The 21,744-nt window shown below is 40.9% G+C and overlaps 1 protein-coding gene across 3 annotated transcripts in view; it reads right to left on the minus strand.

The window, feature by feature from the left end:
- The window catches only part of mtrex (Mtr4 exosome RNA helicase), a 157,808-nt gene that overhangs the window by 130,435 nt on the left and 5,629 nt on the right, over positions 1–21,744 (minus strand). For all 3 annotated transcript variants that reach the window (XM_078549726.1, XM_078549721.1, XM_078549716.1), the window contains exons 2-5: positions 11,703–11,843; positions 9,550–9,616; positions 6,310–6,372; positions 4,358–4,470 (exon numbers count right to left, since the gene is read on the minus strand). In XM_078549726.1, coding sequence (XP_078405852.1) covers positions 4,358–4,470; positions 6,310–6,372; positions 9,550–9,616; positions 11,703–11,843 — 384 coding nt within the window. The remainder of the gene's footprint in view (positions 1–4,357; positions 4,471–6,309; positions 6,373–9,549; positions 9,617–11,702; positions 11,844–21,744) is intronic.

The raw sequence follows: 21,744 nt of genomic DNA on the forward strand, positions 1-21,744 counted from the left end.
GGAGGAGGATATCATCCTGGGAAGAGATTCATTGAACTGGAGCCATATTCCCTGAAGTTTGGAAAAAATGAGGGGCGGTCTCCTTGAAACATAAAATTTTTAAGGGGCTTGATAAGGTAGCTGCAGTAAGGTTGTTTCTCTTGACTGAGGAATCTAGAACTAGGAGGTCTCAGATTCACAGAACTATTACAGCACATAAGGTGGTCATTTGGCCCATCATGTCCCAAGCAGCTCTCCGAATGAGCAATTCACTTAGTGCCATTCCCCTCACCTTCTCCCCTGGACCCTGCACATTCTCCCTCTTCAGGCGATAGTCTAATGTCCTTTTTAATGCTAAAGTTGAATCTGCCTCTGCCATACTCTCAAGCAGTGCATTCCAGACCTAAACAACCCGCTGCATGAAAAGATTCTTCATGCTGCTTTTGCCAATTACCTTAAATCTGTGCCCTCTCGTTCTCGATCCTTTCATCAGTGGGAACAGTTTCTCACTATCTAGTCTGTGCAGACTCCTCATGATTTTGAATACGTCTATCAAATCTCCTCTCAGCTTTCTTTTCTCCAAGGAAAACATTTCCTAACTTCTCCAAACTATCTTCATTACTGAAGTTCCTCATCTCTGGAACTATTCTCATAAATCTTTTCAGCACTCTCTCCTGCCTGAAGTGCGGTGCCCAAAACTGGAAGGATTACTCCAGCTGAGGCTGAACCAGTGTTTAATACAAGTTCAACATAACCTCCTTGTTCTTATGCTCAATGCTGCTGTTAATAAGGTCCAGGACACTGTATGCTTTATTAACCATTCTCTCAACCTGCCACTTTTATGACTTATGCACATATAAACCCAGGTCCCTTTGCTTCTGTACCCCCTTTAGAGTTATACTCTTTATTTTACATTGTCTCTCCATGCTCTTCCTACCAAAATGAATGACTTCGCATTTCTCCACATTGAACTTCACCTGCCACTTGTCCTCCCATTCCATCAACCTGTCCTTTTGAAGTTCTATATTATCCTCCTCACAATTCACAATGCTTCCAAGTTTTATATCATCCACAAATTTTGAAATTGTACCCTGTATATCAAAATCTAGGTTATTAATATGGAAAAGAAAGGGTCCCAACACTGATCCCTGGGGAACTCCACTAAAAAGCATCCTCCAGCCCAAAACATGCTTTAACCACAATCCTTTGTTTCCTGTCACTCATCCAATTCCATATCCACGCTGCTCTAGTCACTTATATTCCACGAGCTGTAACTTTGCTCACAAGTCGGTTGTGTGGCACTGTATCAAACACCTTCTGATTGTTAATTTTGTCCTGAATTATTGTTTCTACAAGCTTCCCCACCGCTGAAGTTAAACTGACTGCCCTGGAGTTGCAGGGCATATCATGACACCCTTTTTTGAACAAGCGTGTAATGTTTGCAATTCTCCAATCCTCTGGTACTATCCCTGAATCTAAGGAAGAGGAAAAATTAAGACCAGTGCCTCCAAAATTTCCACTCTCACATCACTTACTATACTTGGATGCATCTCATCCGGTCCTGGTGCCTTATTCGCTAAGTACAGACAGCCTATCCAAAATTACCACCTCATCAATTTTAAACCCTTCTAGTGTCTGAACTACTTTATTTCACCATGGCCTGGGTAGCATCTTCTTCTTTGGTAAAGAAAGATGCAAAGCATTTGTTTAATACATCAGCTTTGGCTCTGCCTACATGCGTAAGACCCCTTATTGGTCCATAATCGGTCCTAATCTTTTACCACCCTTTTGCTATTTATATGTTTATAGAAGACTTTACGATTTCCTTTTATGTAGGCTGCCAGTGTTTTTTCATACTCCCTCTTTACTTCTTATTTGCTTTTCCACTTTAACTCTGAACGTTCTATATTCAACCTGGTTTTCAACTGTATTTTCTACTTGACATCTGTCATAAGCACACTTTTTCCTTTATCTTAATTTCTAAGTTTTTTGTCATCCAGGGAGCTCTGGCTTTGTTTACCCCATCTTTCCCTTTTGAAGGGATATATCTTGACTGTGCACAAAATACCTCTTGTCTGAAGATTGTCCATTGTTCAGCTACCATTTTTCCTGCCAAGCTTTGACTCCAATTTATTTGGTCCAGATTCACTCTTGGCCCATTGAATTTGGCTTTCCCCCAGTTAATTATTCTTGCTATGGATTGTTCTTTGTCCTTTTCCATTGCCAGCCTAAACCTTATGGTACAATGATCACTGACCCTTAAATGTTCTCCTACTGACACTCGATCCGCTTGGCCCACCTCATTCCCAAGAACCAGGTGTAGCAGGGCCTCCTTTCTCAATGGACTGGAAACACTGTTGTAGAAAATTTTCTGAACACACTCTAGGAACTCTTGCCCCTCACTGCCCTTTCCTACTACTGCTACATCCTACTACTATACTATATATTTGGATAATTCAAGTCCTCTATTATAATTGCCCTTTAATTTTTGCACCTGTCTATAATTTCCTTGCAAATTTGCTCTTCTACATCCTTCCCACTTGTTGGTGACCTATAGACAACACTGAGCAATGTAATTGCACCCTTTTTCGTTCCTTAGCTCGAGCCAAATTGATTCTGTCCTCAAAGTGTCTGGGACATCCTCTCTCTCGAGCACTCCAATGATCTCCTTAATCAATGCTGCCACCCCTCCCCCTTTAGTCCCTTTGCTTTATTTCCTGAACAGTTTGTATCGAGGGATATTTAACACCCAGTCCTGCCCTTCTTTAAGCCAGGTGTCTGTTATAGCCACAACATCATACTTCCACAGGTCAACCTCTCAGAATAAGAAGCCAGCCACTTAGGACTGATATAAGGAGAACTTTTCTCAGAGGGTTGTAGATCTTTGGAATTCTTTATCCCAGAGAGATGTGGATGTTCAGTTGTTGGGTATATTCAAGTTAGAGACTGATAGATCTTTGGATGCAAAGGAATATGGAGGTGGTGCAGGAAGGTGGAATTGAGGGAGATCAACTATGATGGTGCAGGCTTAAAGGGCCAAATGTAATCCTGTCTCTATTCCTTATTTTGCCAGTATATTATGTTCTAATGTAAATTATCACAAGCTGTTGCAAAAGTTACTTATATAATTGGCACCATTTATAACGGGCACCTTCAGTGAATATGATTGGCCCATTATACGCAATGCCTGGTATGATTTATTCAGTCAAACCAGTAATGTCCTCTTTAATTTTGCTTGGAACCAATGTCGACTGGAGGGACTAGTCCAAGGACAAGGGGACAATCAACTAAGACTGAGTTGAGGAGAAATTTCTTCAATTCTCCACGCTAAGAGGGCAATGAATGCTCAGTCACTGAAAATGTTCAAGGCAGACAACAATAGATTTTGGGATTCAAGGGATACAGGGATTGGGCAGGAAAATAGAATTGAGGTCAAAGATCAGCCATGATCTTATTGAATGGTGGCTTATTCCTACAATTTCTTGTGTGTTTATGTAACATTATGCCTTTGCTTCTTGGAGCGAGTATCTGAAGATTTGCAGCTGCCTTAGGCTCAGCAAGCCTGTATTTCAGAAGAGAGTGCTTACAAAGCCCACATCATCTGCAATATTTACGGTCATAACAGCAAAACTGAAAAAGATGGTGAACGAGCAAGGGGCTTACAACAACTTCATTGTGAGTGGAAATATAAACATTTTGGCTTTATACCATATTTTGTAATGAGACTGTGCAATGCTCAATTCAACTAGAGCGTCCATTTTGATAAGAGATATAGAAAAATCAAATCACTCCTTAACCTTCCAAATTCCAGAGAATACAACCAAGGTTTGTTTAATATCTCCTCTTAGCTTAACCATTATAAGAGGGCATCGCTGGCTAAGCCAGCATTTATTGCCCATCCCAAACTACCCTCGAGAAGGTGGTGGGATGCTGCCTTTTTGATCTGCTGCACTCCATGTGTTGTAGGAACACCCACAGTGCTGTTACATGAAACCAAAGTTGGGAACAGTCTGGTTTCACCTCTGACTGTTGACAGGAGGGGAATGAAATCTGTAGCTATGGAATGGAGTTTTGAACAGGGACCAAAAATAATGGCTTCAGCCTTCCCAATATTTAAGAGAAGGAAATTTCTGCTCATGCAGTACTCATGTTGATTAAGCAATTTGATAATTTAGCAACAGTGGCAGAGTTGAGAGAGTTGGGGGTGAGATAGAGTTGGGTGTCGTGGCATACATGTTAAAACTAAAGCTGTGCTTTCAGATGTTATTGCGAGGGGAATCATATAGATGAGAAATAGGAATAAATAAGAAATGAGGATTCCTCACTTCCTTAACAGAAACATTCAAGCAAGTTAAAACAAATCATAATGAGTACTTACTCAGCACAAACTGTTTTGCCAGCTGATGTATGTGCAGACACCAGTACAGATTGGTTGTTATCAATGCAAGCAATGGCCTCTCTTTGAAAAGCATCAAGAATAAAAGGATATTCCTGTAATTAAGACGACTTACTCAGAAGCAGTAATGATAACATTTTACTAGTTGTTTTCCAATATAAATCAATGTCATACATTCATTCTTGATTTTTACATAATACCGTAGATCAATTTTATATGATAAATAGCAAACAGGGATGATGGCCTAGTGGTATTGACATTAGTAATCCAGGCTAATGCTCTAGGGACATGGGCTCAAATCCCACCATGGCAGCTGGTGGAATTTGAATTCAATTTAAAAAAGATCTGGAATATAAAGCTAGCCTCAGTAATGGCAACCATGAAACTATCAATTGCCGTAAAAAACTATCCGGTTCACTAATGTCCCTTAGGGTAGGATTCTGCTGTCCTTACCTGGCTTGGCCTACGTGTAACTCATGATCCACAGGAATCTGGTTGATTCCTCTGAAATGATCTAGCAAGCTACTTAGTTCAAGGTAATTTGGGATGGGCAACAAATACTGGCCTTACCACTGATGCCCACATCCCATGAATGAATAAAATAAATGGATCAGTGCAGTAGCAACAAAGAGTGGACCTACAGCTGACCTGATGAACAGTGATGGCTGAAAACAGGACCATGGCTGACTAGTGGTAGCACAATGGGGCATTAAAGTTGGTCATTATAATGTTAGAACTGTGGGGAGGGGAGGGGAGGGGAGGGGTGGGCCAAATTCTTCTGAAGATAGATCAAACAAAATATTAAAAGTAAAAGCAGAAAATGCCAAATTTGAACATGAAGCAAATTTATTTGCTTGGAGAAATCTCTTTCAGAAGATCCAACAGTTGAGAGAATCAGAGGCAAGACTTCCTCCAGAGGTACCCGACTGTGCAATAATGGTGACTAACTTACATTAGCAATTTTCTTTTTAAATGTACTTTTGCAGGAATTTATGAGAAAATGTTGATGCAAAAAGTGTGACAAAAACATGATACTAGAAGACAAACGTTGTAGACAGGAAGTGCACACCAAGGTAGCTTTTTAAATTGGGAAGCAATCTGCATTTATTTAATGTCTTTCCTATCCCCAGGTTGTCTCAAACTGCTTCCCAGCAAATGAAGCACCACAACAGTGACTGCTCTTTAAAAACGTTGATAAATGTGGAATCCAATATCCAGGGTGTGGGGGTGTCAGGAAACATGGATTTCTGAGGGGCCCAGGAAGAGTACAGTGAATGTAGCTTTAGCAAAATGCCCGTTGTGCTCCAGCAAATATGCTGTTATAGCACCATCCTGTGGCCAATTTTCAGTATTGTAGTTGGAATTGACATAAAGGACTTTAAGTTCAGTTGATTAATAAGTCACAAAGTTAAACCGTGAAATGATATGCTCACAGCACCTTCCACAGGTGTAATGCCATTAGAATGCCATGACCAGTGTTTTTAATTATGTTGTGATTGTGCTATAATTATGTCTTCTTATTTGGTGCCAGACATTATTTCTTTTTCTTAACTGTTAAAATGAATATAAGGTTCTATCTTTGACAATGTCACTCCAATAACTCCACAAAGCACTAAGCTTTTGGGGTGTGCTTGAGAGAGCCCAGAACAGAAAATTAAAGCCAGAAACTTGATTAAACTGGTCTCAGCTACGCCCATGGAAAAGAGAGCTTTAAAATTTGACCCAACCATCTGACCAGAGGAAGAAGTCTAACTTTGATACGAAAGTATATGCCTGTAACCAAGCCAATGCTGGAGGCTGAGTTAACACATTGATGGCACAGATAAAGAATTTCACAGTGAGCTAAACCCTTGTTACATCAACGTCAAGACAGCTTATGAAAGTGGCAAAATGGCTTCCATAGACAGTAGCACAAATCCCCATCTCTATTCTACCTTTGCTGCTTTTCCGACACGAGGTTTTAGTTGCTGATATTCATCGCACATCGGAATGGCCACCTGAAATTAGGCAAATTAATGGTTAATTCATTTGCCACAACTCCAAAATAGAATTATCAAAGCTCACTTCAAAGTTCACATGAAGGAAACAACAGCAACAGTGCACATGATTAAAAACATCTGAAAACTGAAGGAAAAATGTTTTAAAAATTAGAAGTGAGACAGGATGAAAAAGTCTGCCCATCTTGTTTGATTTAGTGGCATATTACCAAATTCACCAGGACATAAGATACAAGTACAGTAAGGGAGAAGTTATGGTGTCCAACATTTATGAAGGAGTAATATTTTAACATATAGTACTCTCCAAAGTAACAGTATTCTTTCTACGATTAAGGAACCAAAAAACATATAGTTCTCAAATGCCAATGATTATGGATTACTCCTGCGTCCTTACTATTCTGCTTCTCTGCTGGGAATTTTTCACTTCACTACTCTTGCTGATTTCCATCCTGCTCCATTGCTGAATGACCTTTGTTTTGTTGTTTCCTGCGCCTCCTGACTCCACTCACTTTTCACAATTCCTTAGTCACCATGAGTCCGACTGGCTCTCCAAACTCTTACTGCTGTCCCCTAATCCACATAAGTTTCATGAATTTATCTTTAACTGTGTCTGGCTCAACCACTGTCAGTCCTTGGGTTTCACTTCTACTGCACCTTGTTTCTCTGCTCATATAGCAGATCCCTGGTGTGTGACTAGCATCGAGATCCCTACTCACCTCCACTGGACCCCTGAATCAACCTTTGTTAGTTCAACATCCATGCCCCCACAGTGCTCTCTTTCACAAGGCAAACACAGCTTTACTTTGTATGTTTGCATGGACCACGGTTTTGACAGAAACTCAAACTCACAGTTGACTTACTTACTGAAGCCCCTGCTCCCCACCATACTTTCCATCATCTATCCCACCCAAATTGTATTGGTGGAGGTGTGACACCTCAGTATCAAATCTCACTCTGGTCTGTCCCCACCACTCCACCCAATTCCTCTGGCATCTTCTCTTTTGAGTATCTCATCTTGTTCCACACCCTTCATCTCTCGTTTAAAATTATCATTCTTATTACCCTCCCACCTTAAGTTTCTCACCAAAATACAGCCCTCACATCATGCTGGATTATATTTACTCCTCTTTGCAGATGTGTCAGAAAACTGATGCAATGTTGTCCTGACACGATCAAGCTGAGAACAGCCGCTCTACGAAAGGCAGTAGCACCATGAAAAATACCACAGTTTCTTCACATAAAGAAGTGCTTCTCCCATTAAAGCTGCCATTAACGGCTCTCAGTCTCCCAATCTCCCAACACCTCAAACTTAAAATTCTCATTCTTGCTTTCAACTTCATTCATGGTTTTGCTACTCCCTATTTCTGTAACCTCCTCCAGCCAAACACGTCCTTCTCAATCTATCCATTCCAATGACTGTGGTCTTTTGACTTCTGTAACCCAACAGTGGAAGCAACAAAATTCTTTCAAATTCTGTCCTGGGACCCCTGTGTCTCACTCTCCTCTTTTAAAGATGCTACTGAAACACAATCTGTTGACTAAGATTTTAGTTATCCCCAGAATAGTTCCTTATTTGGCCTGGCATTCATTTTTGTCTGATTATGACTCTGTGAAGTGCCATGGGACATTTTTCTCTCTAAATGGTGTCATATAAATGAAAGTTGTTGCTGTTGATTGTTAACACCAACTATACTAGTTGGTTCCTTAAGTTAACAGCACATATTAATATCAGCATCTTTTCTCCAGATGTATCAGTGACAAGTACAGAAAGTCAAGCTCTAACAAAGAGATGTAAAAATTTAGAACTTGACATGCAAAATGCATTTGGAAATTTAATTATTTACATAATATAACTTGGTATCTCAACGCAAGTTCAAAACAAGCTCAATGCACTAATCATGTTCAAGTATCTAACTAGGCCTGCAATATACATCTGCCTTAAATTATATTCTAGACGAGGGTGGAAAGTGAGTGAAGCAACAATTTTTAAATTCATTTAGGAGATGTGGGCATCGATGGCTAGGCCAGCATTTATTGCCCATCCTTAGTTGCCCTTGAGAAGGTGGTGGTGAGCTAACTTCTTGAGCCGCTGCAGTCCATGTGGTGTATATAAGCCCACAGTGCTGTTAGGGAGGGAGTTCCAGGATTTTGACCCAGCGACAGTGAAGGAACAGCGATAAATTTCGAATTCAGGATGGTGAGTGGCTTGGAGGGGAACTTCCAGGTGGTGGTGTTCTACCTTATTTGATGCCCTTGTCCTTCTAGATGGTCATGGTTGTGGGTTTGGAAGGTGCTATCGAAGGAGTTTGGTGAATTCCTGCAGTTCATCTTGTAGATGGAAGGAAGGGCATTTATGAAGCAGCTGAAGGTGGTTGGGCCAAGGGCACTACCCTGAAGAACTCCTGCAGTGATGTCTTGGAACTGAGATGATTGACCTCCAACAACCTCAACCATCTGCCTTTGTGCTAGGTATGACTCCAACCAGTGGAGAGTTTTGCCCCCAATTCCCCTTGACTCGTTTCACTGAGGCGCCTTGATGCCACATTCGGTCAAATGCTGCCTCGATGTCAAAGTCAGTCACTCTCACCTCAACTCTAGAGTTCAGCTCTTTTGTCCATGTTTGAACTATAACTCAACTTCTCCCAGTGATCAATTGACGGGTGACTATAGAGTCTTGGGAGTTGGTGTTTAGCATTAAGAAGGGGGTGGGAAAACAAAAGTGCACAATATGTAACTTAGCAATTATTCTTTTAGTAAAGCGTATACAGTAAAGCCCTAGAAGGCCAGGGCAGGAGCTGCACAGGAACACCACCACCTTCAAGTTCCCCTCCAAGTCACACACCATCCTGACTTGAAACTATATCGCCGTTCCTTCACTGTCGCTGGGTCAAAATCCTGGCACTCCTTTCCTAACAGCACTGTGGGTATTTCTACAACACATGGACTGCAGTGATTCACGAAGGCAGCACACCACCATCTTCTCAAGGGCAATTAGGAATGGGCAATAAATGCTGGCCTCGCCAGTGACACCCACATGCCATGAACAAACCAAAAAAAGATGGCCACAAGTGAATTTCACAAATATTTTATATTTACACTGAGTGTTTTATAAAGTTAATTTTATCAATAGTGAAAGTTGAGAAGAAAGAAGAAAGCAATTATTTTTAAGGCACTTACCTCATGGTTACATCCTTCTACTGTATCAACTTGTTCCACCTTCACTTTGGGCATCAAGTCTGCAAGACTAAGTTACCATAAAATTAACAGGCATGCCATAACATGAAAATTCAACACCAAAGCACTCATGGTGAATCAATCAAATCAACTTTAAAAACAAGATATTTGTTGATTTATTACAGTGTTTGTACCTTCATAATTCCTAATTATAAGCTTTTGCAGTAGGCAACCAACATCTCTTGAGCTCTGTTCATGTGAAAACAGACTTTCTGGCCTTGACTATGTCCCAGAATGCACAAAGACTCAGCTCTTTTATGTGTATGCTAAAATATCACATATGTTGTGGCAGCAGATTATCATTGAACACAATGGAGTAAGTATAGCCAATAAACTGTTTCCTTAGCCCTATGATAATGACTGGGGGTTAGCAGATACACTTAAGTTCCTATGCTTAATTTTTAGAAACTGAATGCACCTCTCCAACAAATACACATCCAATGAAAAAAGAATTGTTTTGCACTTAGCTTATGATTATTTTGATCAAGTGCCAAGATGATATAAGATGGTATGTATGTATACATCTGTTCTTGACTTAGGACGTGATATTAAGTTTTATGCAGAATCTTACCCACTGAGTTGAAATGGAAAACAAGTGTTATTGCAAAGGTGCTAATTTTCATCATTGGCTCTCAACGTCATATCTATTTCTATATTTTCTGCTGTGCAGAAGGAGGATGGGGTGGGGGGTAAAAATCTCTTCAGTCTCCACTGATTTAAAAAAAAATACAAACACCATAAAGAAGCGTTCAAGCTTTTTTTCACCGGCTGTCCATTCACATTTTTCTGGATTTGTATGTCAGACAACCGGTGCAATGCTACCCCGATACCTTCTGAAGCTGAAGCAAGCAGCCTCAAAAAAAGCAGCAATACAGTTAAAATTGTCAAGTTTTCTTCACATAAGGAATACAGTTGTGCCAAAATGCCATCAATGGTTTCATCAGAACTCTGGGATAAGTTTATGGTTTTAAACATTTCTGTAAATTTTTAAGACCTGAAAAATCTACAGAAATGTTCAAAACAAAAACTCACCCCAAAATGATTGATAAATTCATTGCAAGTGTCTTCAGTATCAATAGATACAACCTCCTCCATATGAAGAAATCATGAGATCTATTCTGATAACTTTGCATGTTTCTGCTGGCTTTCAGGGATAGCATTCCTCAGTTCCGCCATGACAAGGCCAATGCTGAACGGGTATTCTGACAAACAGTCATGGAAATGGCATTATTCAATCTGGCACAATACGAGTAGCCATGAGCAGAGTGCTGTTGAACGCAGCATTTTGCCATGTTCATGTTCATGTATTTACACATGCAAACATTATTCTCAGAAATGCAGCACAGAGATTGGAGTGGAAACTCATCCTGCACTCTCACACATGAGCCATGTGGATGGCAGTTAGTCAAAAACAAATAAAAAATACATGGAAGCAAGCATTACACTGGAGATCATTCCAGGGAGACGGTGGTTTTGTGGTAATGTCGCTTGACTTGTAGTCCAGAGGCTCAGGCTAATGCTCTGGGGACATGGGTTCAAATCCCACCGTGGTAGTTGGTGGAACTGGAATTCAGTTAATAAACCTGGAATATAAAGCTAGTCTCAGTAACAGTGACCGTGAAACAATCATAGATTGTCGTAAAAACCTTCACTAATATGCTTTAAGGAAGGAAATCTGCCATCCTTACTTGGTCTGGCCTATATGTGACTGTGACTCCAGATCCACAGCAATGTGACTGACACTTAAATGGCCTAGCAAGCCACTCAGTTCAAGAGTTTATGGGATGGGCAACAAATGCTGGCCTTGCCAGTCAAAAAATTCCACCTGGTCCCCCTCCATTACGACTCCAAGATCTAGGACATTTCTAGGATTTAGGAAAAGCTGACTGTCTGAAAGTAAATGGTTAGCAACCAATCATGGGATCATGATGTTTCAGTTTTCACAGGAAAGCAAATCAAATTCACCAAGTTTAACAATTACAGACTAATTAAAATAACAAGTGTACGTTACATGTTCCTAATATTTTGCTTTGAATGTTAACTATATTCAATGTAGTTGTTTTGTTTCATGTTACGATTTTTAAAGAAATTATTACTTAATTTCTTCGGTGGACACAGCTTCAAGTTTGGGCTTTTTTCCAAACAATACATCATCTGGATTATCAGGCTCTACTTCACGCTTGCTCTTCACTGATGAAATTGCATTAGCTCCTTGAGTAACTCCAGCAATGGTCTTCCTACAGAAGGCAAATTAAAAAATGTCACCAACATTTTAAAAATAATTTGGTTTTAATCTTGGCAATCTTTAAGTGATACACACCGAGTTCTCAAAAAGTTGACAGTATAATTTCCTTGATGGATATAAACCATTTTGATTAGAAGTATTTGTAAAGAGCAAAAGGAATTCCATTAATCTAGGGACTAAAAAGGGACTTACACATGGAGGCAGGGGGTATAGCTGAGACTTTACATCGGTCTTTATCAAGGAAGCAGATATTATGGTCTATGGTGACAGAGGAGGAAACTCTGTCACTAGTAGGGTTCAAAATTGATAAGGAAGAGGGAATGGATAAACTGTTGGTACTTAAAGTTGACAAACACCAGGGCCAGATGAGATGCATCCAAGGATATCGAAGGAAGAGGAGTGGAAATTGCAGGGGCACTGGCCATAATCTTTCCATCTTCCATAGACTCAAGGGGCTGGAAAATTGCAAACATTGCGCCCTCACTCAAAAAAAGTTGCAAGGATAAGCCCAGCAATTACAGACCAATCAGTTTTAACTTCAGTGTTCGGGAAGCTCCTAGAAACAATTACAAGAGAGAATCTAACCATCACCCCATGACATTCAATGGCAATACTATCACTGAATCACCCACTATCAACATCCTGGGGGTTAGCATTGACCAGAAACTGAACCGGACCAGCCATATGAATCTGTGGCTACAAGAGCAGGTCAGAGGCGAAGAATCCTACGGCGAGTAATTCACCTTCTGACTTCCCAAAGCCTGTCCACCACCTACAAGGCACAAGTCAGGAATGTGATGGAATACTTTCCACTTGCCTGGACAAGTGCAGCTCCCACAACACTCAAGAAGCTCAACAGCATTCAGGACATTTCAGCCCGCTTCATTGGCACCACATCCACAAACATTCACTCCATCCACCACCAACGAACAGTGGCAGCAGTGTGTGCCATCCACAAGATGCACTGCAGGAACTCACCAAGGCTTCTTAGGCAGCATCTTCCAAACCAACGACAGCTACTGTCTAGAAGGATAAGGGCAGCAGATATATGGGAACACCACCGCCTGGAAGTTCCCCTCCAAGCCACTCACCATTTTTACTTGGAAATATATTGCCGTTCCTTCACTGACAATGAGTCAAAATTATGGAACTCCCTCCCTAACAGCACTGTAGGTGTACCTACACCACATGGACTGCAGTGGTTCAAGAAGGCAGCTCACCATCACCTTCTCAAGGACAATTAGGGATGGGCAATAAATGCTGGCCTGGCCAGTGACACCCACATAAATGAATAAAAAAATTTAATAGTCACATGGAAAAATGTGGGTTGATTAGCAAGAGCCAGCATGGATTCCTTATGGGAAAATCATGTTTAACTAGCTTGGGAGTTTTTTGAAGAGGGGACAGAGAGGGTTAATGACAGTAGTGCTGTTGATGTGATATACATGGACTTCCAAAAGGCATTTGATACAGTGCCGCACAACAGACTTGAGAAAAGTTATAGCTCATGGAATAAAAGTGTCCTTTGCTTTTGCTGATATATATTAATGATCTAGATCTTGGTGTACAGGGGACAATTTCAAAGTGTGCAAATGATACAAAACTTGGAAGCATTGTAAACTGTGAGGAGCACAGTGCAGAGCTTCAAAAGGGCATAGACAAGTTGGTGGAGTGGACAGATAGGTGGCAGATGAAGTTCAATGCAGAGAAGTGTAGGAAGAACTTGGAAAGACAATATAAAATAAGGGGTACAGCTCTAAAGGGTTTTTTTTTTGCAGGAGCAGGGGGACCTGGGTGTATATGTGTATAAGTCATTAAAGGTGGCAGGGCAGGTGGAGAGTACAATTAATAAAGCATACAGTATCCTAGGCTTTATTAGCAGGTGCATAGAGTACAAGAGCAAGGAGGTTATGCTGAACTTGTATTGGGCACGAGTTAGACCTCAGCTGGAGTACTGTGTATAGTTCTGGGCATCACACTTTAGGAAAGGTGAAAACACACTGGAGAGAGTGCAGAAGAGGTTTACAAAAATAGTTCCAGAGATGGGAAACTTCAGTTATGAAGATAGATTGGAGAAATTGGGACTGTTCTACTTGGAGAGGAGAAACCAAGAGAAGATTTGATAGAGGTGTTGAAAGCCATGAGGAGGCTGGACAGAGTAGATAGGGAGAAGCTGTTCTCACTCATGAAAGGATCAAGAACGAGAGGGCACAGATTTAAAATGATTTGCAAGAGAAGCAAATGCGGTGTGAGAAAAAACTTGTTCACTCAGCGAGTGGTTCGGGTCTGGAATGCACTGCCTCGAACTGTGGCGGAGGCAGGTTCAATCGTAGCATTAGATGATTAATTGGATAGAAACAATGTGCAGGGTTACGAGAAAAAGGTAGGAGAATGGCATTGAGTCATAATGCTCATTTGGAGAGCTGGTGCAGACACGATGGGCCAAATGGCTTCTTTCTGCACCGTAACAATTCACTGATTCTGTAATCTCGAGACAAGGAAAGAAATCACCATACTTGATGCTTGTCCCATAAAAAAGGTCCACGGAGCAGAACCTTCACAATACATGTGACACTTTAATGCAAAGTCTTGTTACAAAATAAAGAGAAGTACAAAAAAGCAGCTGAACCCAGTTAAATCTTACTATTTCTCAATGCATTACAGAAAACACTATGCAAATTTTGTCAGCAGAAGGCAAACACAAAAAGCAATTATTGTTTTGCACCAAAGTTAATCCAACAATGTTCATCAGAAAGAAGGGCCTGTCTTGACACTGAAGCAAAGCAGGGTGACTCGCTGCGCAAGGGCAGTCACACACCACTTAGTTTCCACACCACAAGGAGTGAAAATCTAGTGCAGCAACACATCTGGTTTGCAAAGTGCTCAAGAGAGATCCTTGACATGTTGTAAACCTACCAGGTGTTTAATTTAATTGTCACAAGCTGAGATTTGCTTTTCATGGTTCCTTAAATATTTAAATTTCTACCCTGTGGGAAGCAGCTCTGGACATATGTGCATCCCATATTGCAAAGAGCTTCCTCTTAATCAAGAAAACTGAAGTTCGGCTAGGCAGGAGTCAAACAAAGGCACAACATTTCGTGGAAATTTGCTATTCAGGCGGTGCATCTAGGAAACTGGGCTTGACTTACACCATAAAAGTCCTAGCAAATCATGTGCAAGTGAATGAGGCCATTATTCATGCTGTGCTTGGGCCTTTTGTGTTACTCCATCATTACCTTGGCTAAAACTGTGCAAGATTCATCATAACTCCGTCCCAACCAAAATCAACAAAAATTGCAAATATCCTAGTTTTACACCTGTTTTCTTGCTGTAGGCACTTGGAATAAAAAGTAATGTCACAGGTGCATATGTAGGAAGCACAGGAATTAAATTAGAAATGAAATCAGCAAGGCAAAGAGAGGGCAGGAAAACTATTGGCAAATAAAATCAACGGGAAACCAAAGATGTTTCATAAATACATAAAGAGCAAGAGAATAGCTAAGGAAGAGTGAAGCCGATTAGAGACCAAAAACGTAACCTGTGTGTGGGGGTGGAAAACGTGGGCATGGTTCTTGGTGAACACTTTGCCTCTTGTGTCACAAAAGAGGGGGATGATGCAGACATTGTAGTTTAGGAGGAGCAACATATTGAATGGAATAAACATAACGAGAGAGGAAATATTCAGGGCTTCAGCAACATTGAAAGCAGATAAATCGCTGTGCCTGGATGAAATATATCCCAGGCTGTTCAAAGAAGCAAGGAAGGAAATAGTGGAGACTCTGACCATCATTTTCCCATCCTCTCTGGCTAAAGGTGTAGTGCCGGAGGACAAGAGAGCTGCTACTATTGTACCATTATTGAAAAAGGGAGTAATTGCAGGTAACTGAGCCTCACCTCAGCCATTATTGGAAAAACTTCTGAGCGCCAGTATTAAATGTCACTTAGAAAGGCACAGATAAATCAAGGGCAATCAGCATGGATTTTTTCAGGGAGGTTGTATGTGACTAACTCAATTAAATTTTGTTAGAGGAGGCAACAAGGAGGGTCAATCAGGGTAGTGAGTTTGATATAGGCTACATAGGTTTCAGTAAAGCTTTTGACAATAGGTCAGAAAAGATTGTGGGGTCCAAGGGAAAGTGGCAAGTTGGATCTATAATTGGCTTAGTGGAAGGGACGAAAGAATAATGATAGATTTTCTAAGGAAGAAAGCTGTAGACTGCAGGAAGATAGCAATGGACGACTAGATGGGTGGAATAGTGGCAAATGGAATTCAATACAGGTAATTGAGGTAATGCATTTGGGAGAGGCAAACAAGGCAAGGGAATGCGTAATAGATGACAGGTTACTGAAAAGTGCAGAGGAATAGAGGGGCCTTGGAATGCAGATCTGCAGGTCCCTGAAGGTAGCACCTCGGGTAGATAAGGCAGGTAAGAAGGCATATAGATATTTTTATTTATTAGCCATGGCATAGAATATAAAAGCAGGGGAATTATGCAACAACTGCATTCAATACTAGTTAGGTCACAGATGGAGGAGTGGATACAGTTCTAGTCACCTCATTACAGGAAGTTGTGATCAAACTCGAGAGAGCACAGAGGAGATTTACGAGGATGCTACCAGGACTGAAGAATTTTAGCTATGAGGGAAGATTGGGTTGGTACAGAGGAAGCCAAGGGGAGATTTAATCTAGGTGTATAAAATTATGAGGGAACTAGATCGAGTGGATAGGAAGGACCTATTTTCCTTAGAAGAGAGGACTATATCAAGGGGCATAGATTTCAAGTAATTGATCGAAGGATTAGAATTTGAATAGCAAAAGTAAATGTTGGTTCCTTAGCAAAGACAGGAGAAATTATCATGCGGATGAGAAAGTGGCAGAGGTATTGAATAAATATTTTGTATCTGTCTTCACACAAGACGACACAAGTTTCATACCAGAACTAGAGGGCAATCTAGGGGCTAAAAAGAGCGAGGAAATTAAAGAAATTAATATGAGAAAAGAAAAAGTATTGGAGGAACATAAGTGGCTAAAATCTGACAAATCCCTGGGACCTGATGGCCTAAACCCTAGGGTTCTACAAGAGGGAGCTGTAGAGACAGTGGATGCACTGGTTATGACTTTCCAAAGTTCCTTAGATTCAGGAATGATCCAACAGATTGGAAGTTGGCAAACGTTGCACAACTTTAAAAGAGGGAGAGAGAAACAGGGAACTACAGGCCAGTTAACCTAGCATCAGTTGTTGGGAAAAGGCTGAAATCTATTATGAAGGAAGTATTGCTGAAAAAAGAGAGGTGTCTAAGCTTTTCGTCTTGAACTCATCAGGACACTCGCAAGAATACTAATAAGGGGGAAAACAACAATTTATCCTGTATGTGAAGAGAGCGCTGATTGGTTGGCAAGTGGCATTGCCATGGAGAATACAGCACTGATGGTGACTGACACTTAACTGCCAAGCAATGTTTGAAATTTAAACCAGGCAGCATTCCATCGATGTAATGACACCTAAACTCGATACCCGTCACATATTTCCATTATGTGGATGATACGTTTGCTATATTTAAATCCAGAGCTGTATGTAATAATTTCTTTACATGTCTCAATGGGCTCCATCCTGCGCTCAAATACATCTATGAAATGGAGCAGTCAAAAGAACTCCCCTTCCTTGATGTACTAGTTGAGAAATTTGCCAGTGGATTCTCTACCACAGTCTACCCCAAGCCTACCCTCACTGGTCAATATATGTGTTGGGATTCTTACAGTTCCACACACTATAAGATTGGTCTTATCGGCAACCTTGTAAATAGGGCCTGAGCCATTTGCTCCTCATGCAAGCTTGATGCTGAAATAGGGCACATAAAAGGCCTCCTGCAGGATAATGGCTACCCTAATCAGATCACTTCGCGCTGTATAGTGCACAAACTCATGAACGAGCCTAGGGTCGTCACTTTCAGCAGTGGAAAGTGCGCAGTCTTAGATTACCCTGGAAGGGCAAGGTATCTCAAAAATTTGAGCAACAGGTGAAGCTAGCTGTTTCACACTGCTATTATGCAGTAGCAACACGAGAGGTATTCGCCACTAACACAATGTTGCCGTCAAGCCAAAAAGGTGTTTTGCCTATCACACAAATGAGTAATGCAGTATATAATTTCAGTGCCAGTGTGATGCTAGGTATGTAGGCTGTATGTCCTAAAGACTGGCAGATCATATCAAACAGCATGTCCCAGCCGCTGTTCACAACGGGCAGGGTACAGACCATACCCAACCAGCCGGTGCTTGCAAAACTCAAAACACAGTGTTCAACATTAGATGTGATTCTGCGATTGGACAACATTTGCTAAATAATCCATAGTGTGCTAAGAATTACGCTGGCAACCAATTTAAGATTGACAGTTGGGCTCGCAGTGTGGCACATGTGCATGCACTGGAAGCTACATATATTAATACACAGGGCCCTGATCTTTGCAGGCTGACAAAAGATGTACATGCATTGCATCTGTTTCAGCTAAACAAATTACATGACAGCCATTCGCTGACTCATTCCTCAGGGCAATGCCTTGACCAATTAGTGTCAAGCTGCCTGGTTTAAATTTCAAACAATGCTTGGCAGTTCACTCTCAGTCACCATCACTGGTGCATTCTCCATGACAACGCCTCTACCAATCAGAGTCCACTTGCCAGCCAATCAGCACTCTCTTCACATCCAGTATAAATTTTTGTTTTCCCCCTTATATTGGTATTATTGATGAGTGCAAGACGAAAAGCTTAGCATCGTCTCTTTTTTCAGCAATACTCAAGTTCTGTACTACCATATGACTATTTATTAAGGAAGTCTTAACAATACATTTAGAAAAGCATAGCATAATTAAAACAGGTCAACATGGTTTTACTAAAAGGAAATCCTGTTTGCCAAATTTATTACAGTATTTTGAAAATGTAAATAGTAGGCTAGATAAAGGAGGACCAATAGATGTAGTCCACCTAGATTTCCAAAGGGTATTTTTATAAGGTGCCACACAAAAGGTTAACAGGCAAGATAAAGGCTCATGGAGTTGGGGGTAATATATTAGCATGGATAGAGGATTGGTTAACAGATAGAAAGCAGAGATTGGGTATATATGGGAATTTTTCAAGTTGGCATGCAGTGAAAATGGGAGTGATGCAAGGATCAGTGCTGGGGCCTAAGCTATTTACGATCTATATTACTTTCTGATTCTTCATCTAAGTCACTAACGTATCTAAGTTTGTTGAAGATACAAAGCTAGGTGGAAAGGTAAGCTGTGGAGGGGACACAGAGAGGCTGCTAAGAGATATAAACTGGTTAAGTGAGTGGGTAACAAGATAGCAGATGGAGGATAATGTGGGGAGGTGTGAAGTTATTCACTTTGATCATAAGAATAGAAAATCAAAATATTTTTAAAAGGCGAGGAACTTGTAAATACTGATGTTCACAAAGACTTGGTTGTGCTTGTACAAGGAACGCAGAAAGTTAGCATGCAGGTGCAGCAAGCAACTAGGAAGGCAAAATGGCATGTTGGCCTTTATTGCTAGGGTATTGGAGCATAGGAAAGAGAGGTCTTGCTACATTGTACAGGGTTTTAGTGAGCTCACATCTGGAATACTGTGTGCAGTTTTGGTCTCCATGTTTAAGGAAGGATATACTTGCTTCGGAGGCAGTACAGCAAAGGTTCACTGAATTGGTCCTGGGGATAACAGGGTTGTCCGTTGATGAGAGGCTGAGTAAATTGGGCTTATATTCTTTGGAGTTTAGCATAATGAGAGGCAATCTCATTGAAACATACATGATTCTGAAAGGGTTTGATAGGTTGGATGCTCAGAGATTATTTTCGCTGATCGGGGAATCTAAAACACAGGGCACAGACTCAGGATAAGGGGCCAATCATTTTAGGCTGAGATGAGGAGAAATTACTTCACTCCAAGGGTTGTGAATTTTTGGAATTCTCTATCCTAGAGGGTTGTGGATGCTCCATTGTTGAATAAGTTTATGGGTGGGATAGACAGGTTTTTGGTCTTGCAAGGAATAAAGGGATATAGGGAGCAGTCGGGAAAGTGGAGTTGGAGCTCAAGATCAGCCATGATTGTATTGAATGGCAGAGCAAGCTTGACGGGTCATATGGTCTACTCCTGCTCTTATTTCTTGTGTTCTTGTACAAGGAAATAACCTCACTGGAGAGAAGTACTGCAGCCTCCAGGAATGTCAGATGAGTGAAACTGTTGAAATTGAAAACGTACAAGAGAAATCAAATGATGCATAGAATTCCAGGACTATCTGTAAGCCTTCTATAGAAATTACTGTATCAACTAAAGATCTATGTCAACTAAAGGTACATCCAAAGTGTCAAAAGTTCAGATTTCTGAGTTTAAAGAGACAATAGAACATCAGGCTGACAACAAAGAGTTAAGAGCATCCGGAAACAGATCAAAGCTAAAATAAAAATACCTGGAAAAACTCAGCAAGTCTGGCAGCATCTGCGGAGAGGAACACAGTTAACGTTTCGAGTCTGTATGACTCTTCAACAGAATTAAGTATAAATAGAAGAGAGGTGAAATATAAGCTGGTTTAAGGAGGGGGTGGGACAGGTAGAGCTGGATAGAGGGCCAGTGATAGGTGGAGATAACCAAAAGTTGTCACAGACAAAAGGACAAAGAGGTGTTGAAGGTGATGATATTATCTAAGGAATGTGCTAATTAAGGGTAGAAAGCAGGACAAGCAAGGTACAGATAGCCCTAGTGGGGGTGGGGTGGGGTGAAGGAATCGAAATAGGCTAAAAGGCAGAGATAAAACAATGGATGGAAATACATTTAAAAATAATGGAAATAGGTGGGATATTGAAAAAAAGGGGGGGAATCGGAAAGGGGGTGGGGATGGAGGAGAGAGTTCATGATCTAAAATTGTTGAACTCAATATTCAGTCCGGAAGAATGTAAAGTGCCTAGTCGGAAGATGAGGTGCTGTTCCTCCAGTTTGCGTTGAGCTTCATTGGAACAATGCAGCAAGCCAAGGATGGACATGTGGGCATGAGAGCAGGGTGGTGTGTTGAAATGGCAAGCGGCAGGGAGGACTGGGTCATGCTTGCGGACAGACCGAAGGTGTCAACCTTCATCAACAGATCAAAGCTGTCCGAATTGAACCTGCTGACAGGACCTAAGCAACAGGTGTCAAAGCAGATAACTCAAAGCTGATGATGGAACAAAGAAAAGCAATGCTTTAAAAACAAATGACTGCTCTGTAATTAATACTGATGCCATAGAGCAGCAAGGAAGGATTCCTGTTCTTGAAGATAAATTAAAAATTCAGAATGAAGCAGCAATTCCTTTTGCAAGAGAAGAATTGAAAAAAGATTGTGCTGTGTGGGAAGGCAAAAAAACAAAAATAATTTAAAAGAATTTGTGAACTGACTAAAACAGAGAATAACAGGATTTTTTGACTGATCTTCGACATGACCTTAATGAGTTTCTTAAAATAACTCAAGAGGCAGTGTTAAAACTACACCTCCTTCAGAAAAACAATGAAAGTTTAAATCATGGGAACAAATATAAAAATAAAAGTAATCCTGCATTTAAACAAGGGAAAGACAATACAGCTATGTGCCTGGCTGAGGCTTTCTTTACAGATTTGGACATTAAAAAATCTGCAGCCATGGAAAAGAATAGGGCTCAGGAGTTAGAGCCTGAACAGGGTGGTTCAAAGACTGTGCAAATGGTGATAACAATGTTGTTCTTGACAAAGTTAATCAGATCAAACTAAATCCAAATTTTTCTAACATTGGACGTGAAAAAGCTGTAAAACTTCTTCAAAATGTTGAGGCTTGCTGGGAGCAAGGTACAAAATGCTCACACCTGAAAACAAAGGCAGGAGCAACTGGGATGACTCT

This window comes from Cetorhinus maximus, chromosome 1 (assembly GCF_964194155.1).
Source record: "Cetorhinus maximus chromosome 1, sCetMax3.hap1.1, whole genome shotgun sequence".
In the NCBI taxonomy this organism is placed as follows: domain Eukaryota; kingdom Metazoa; phylum Chordata; class Chondrichthyes; order Lamniformes; family Cetorhinidae; genus Cetorhinus; species Cetorhinus maximus.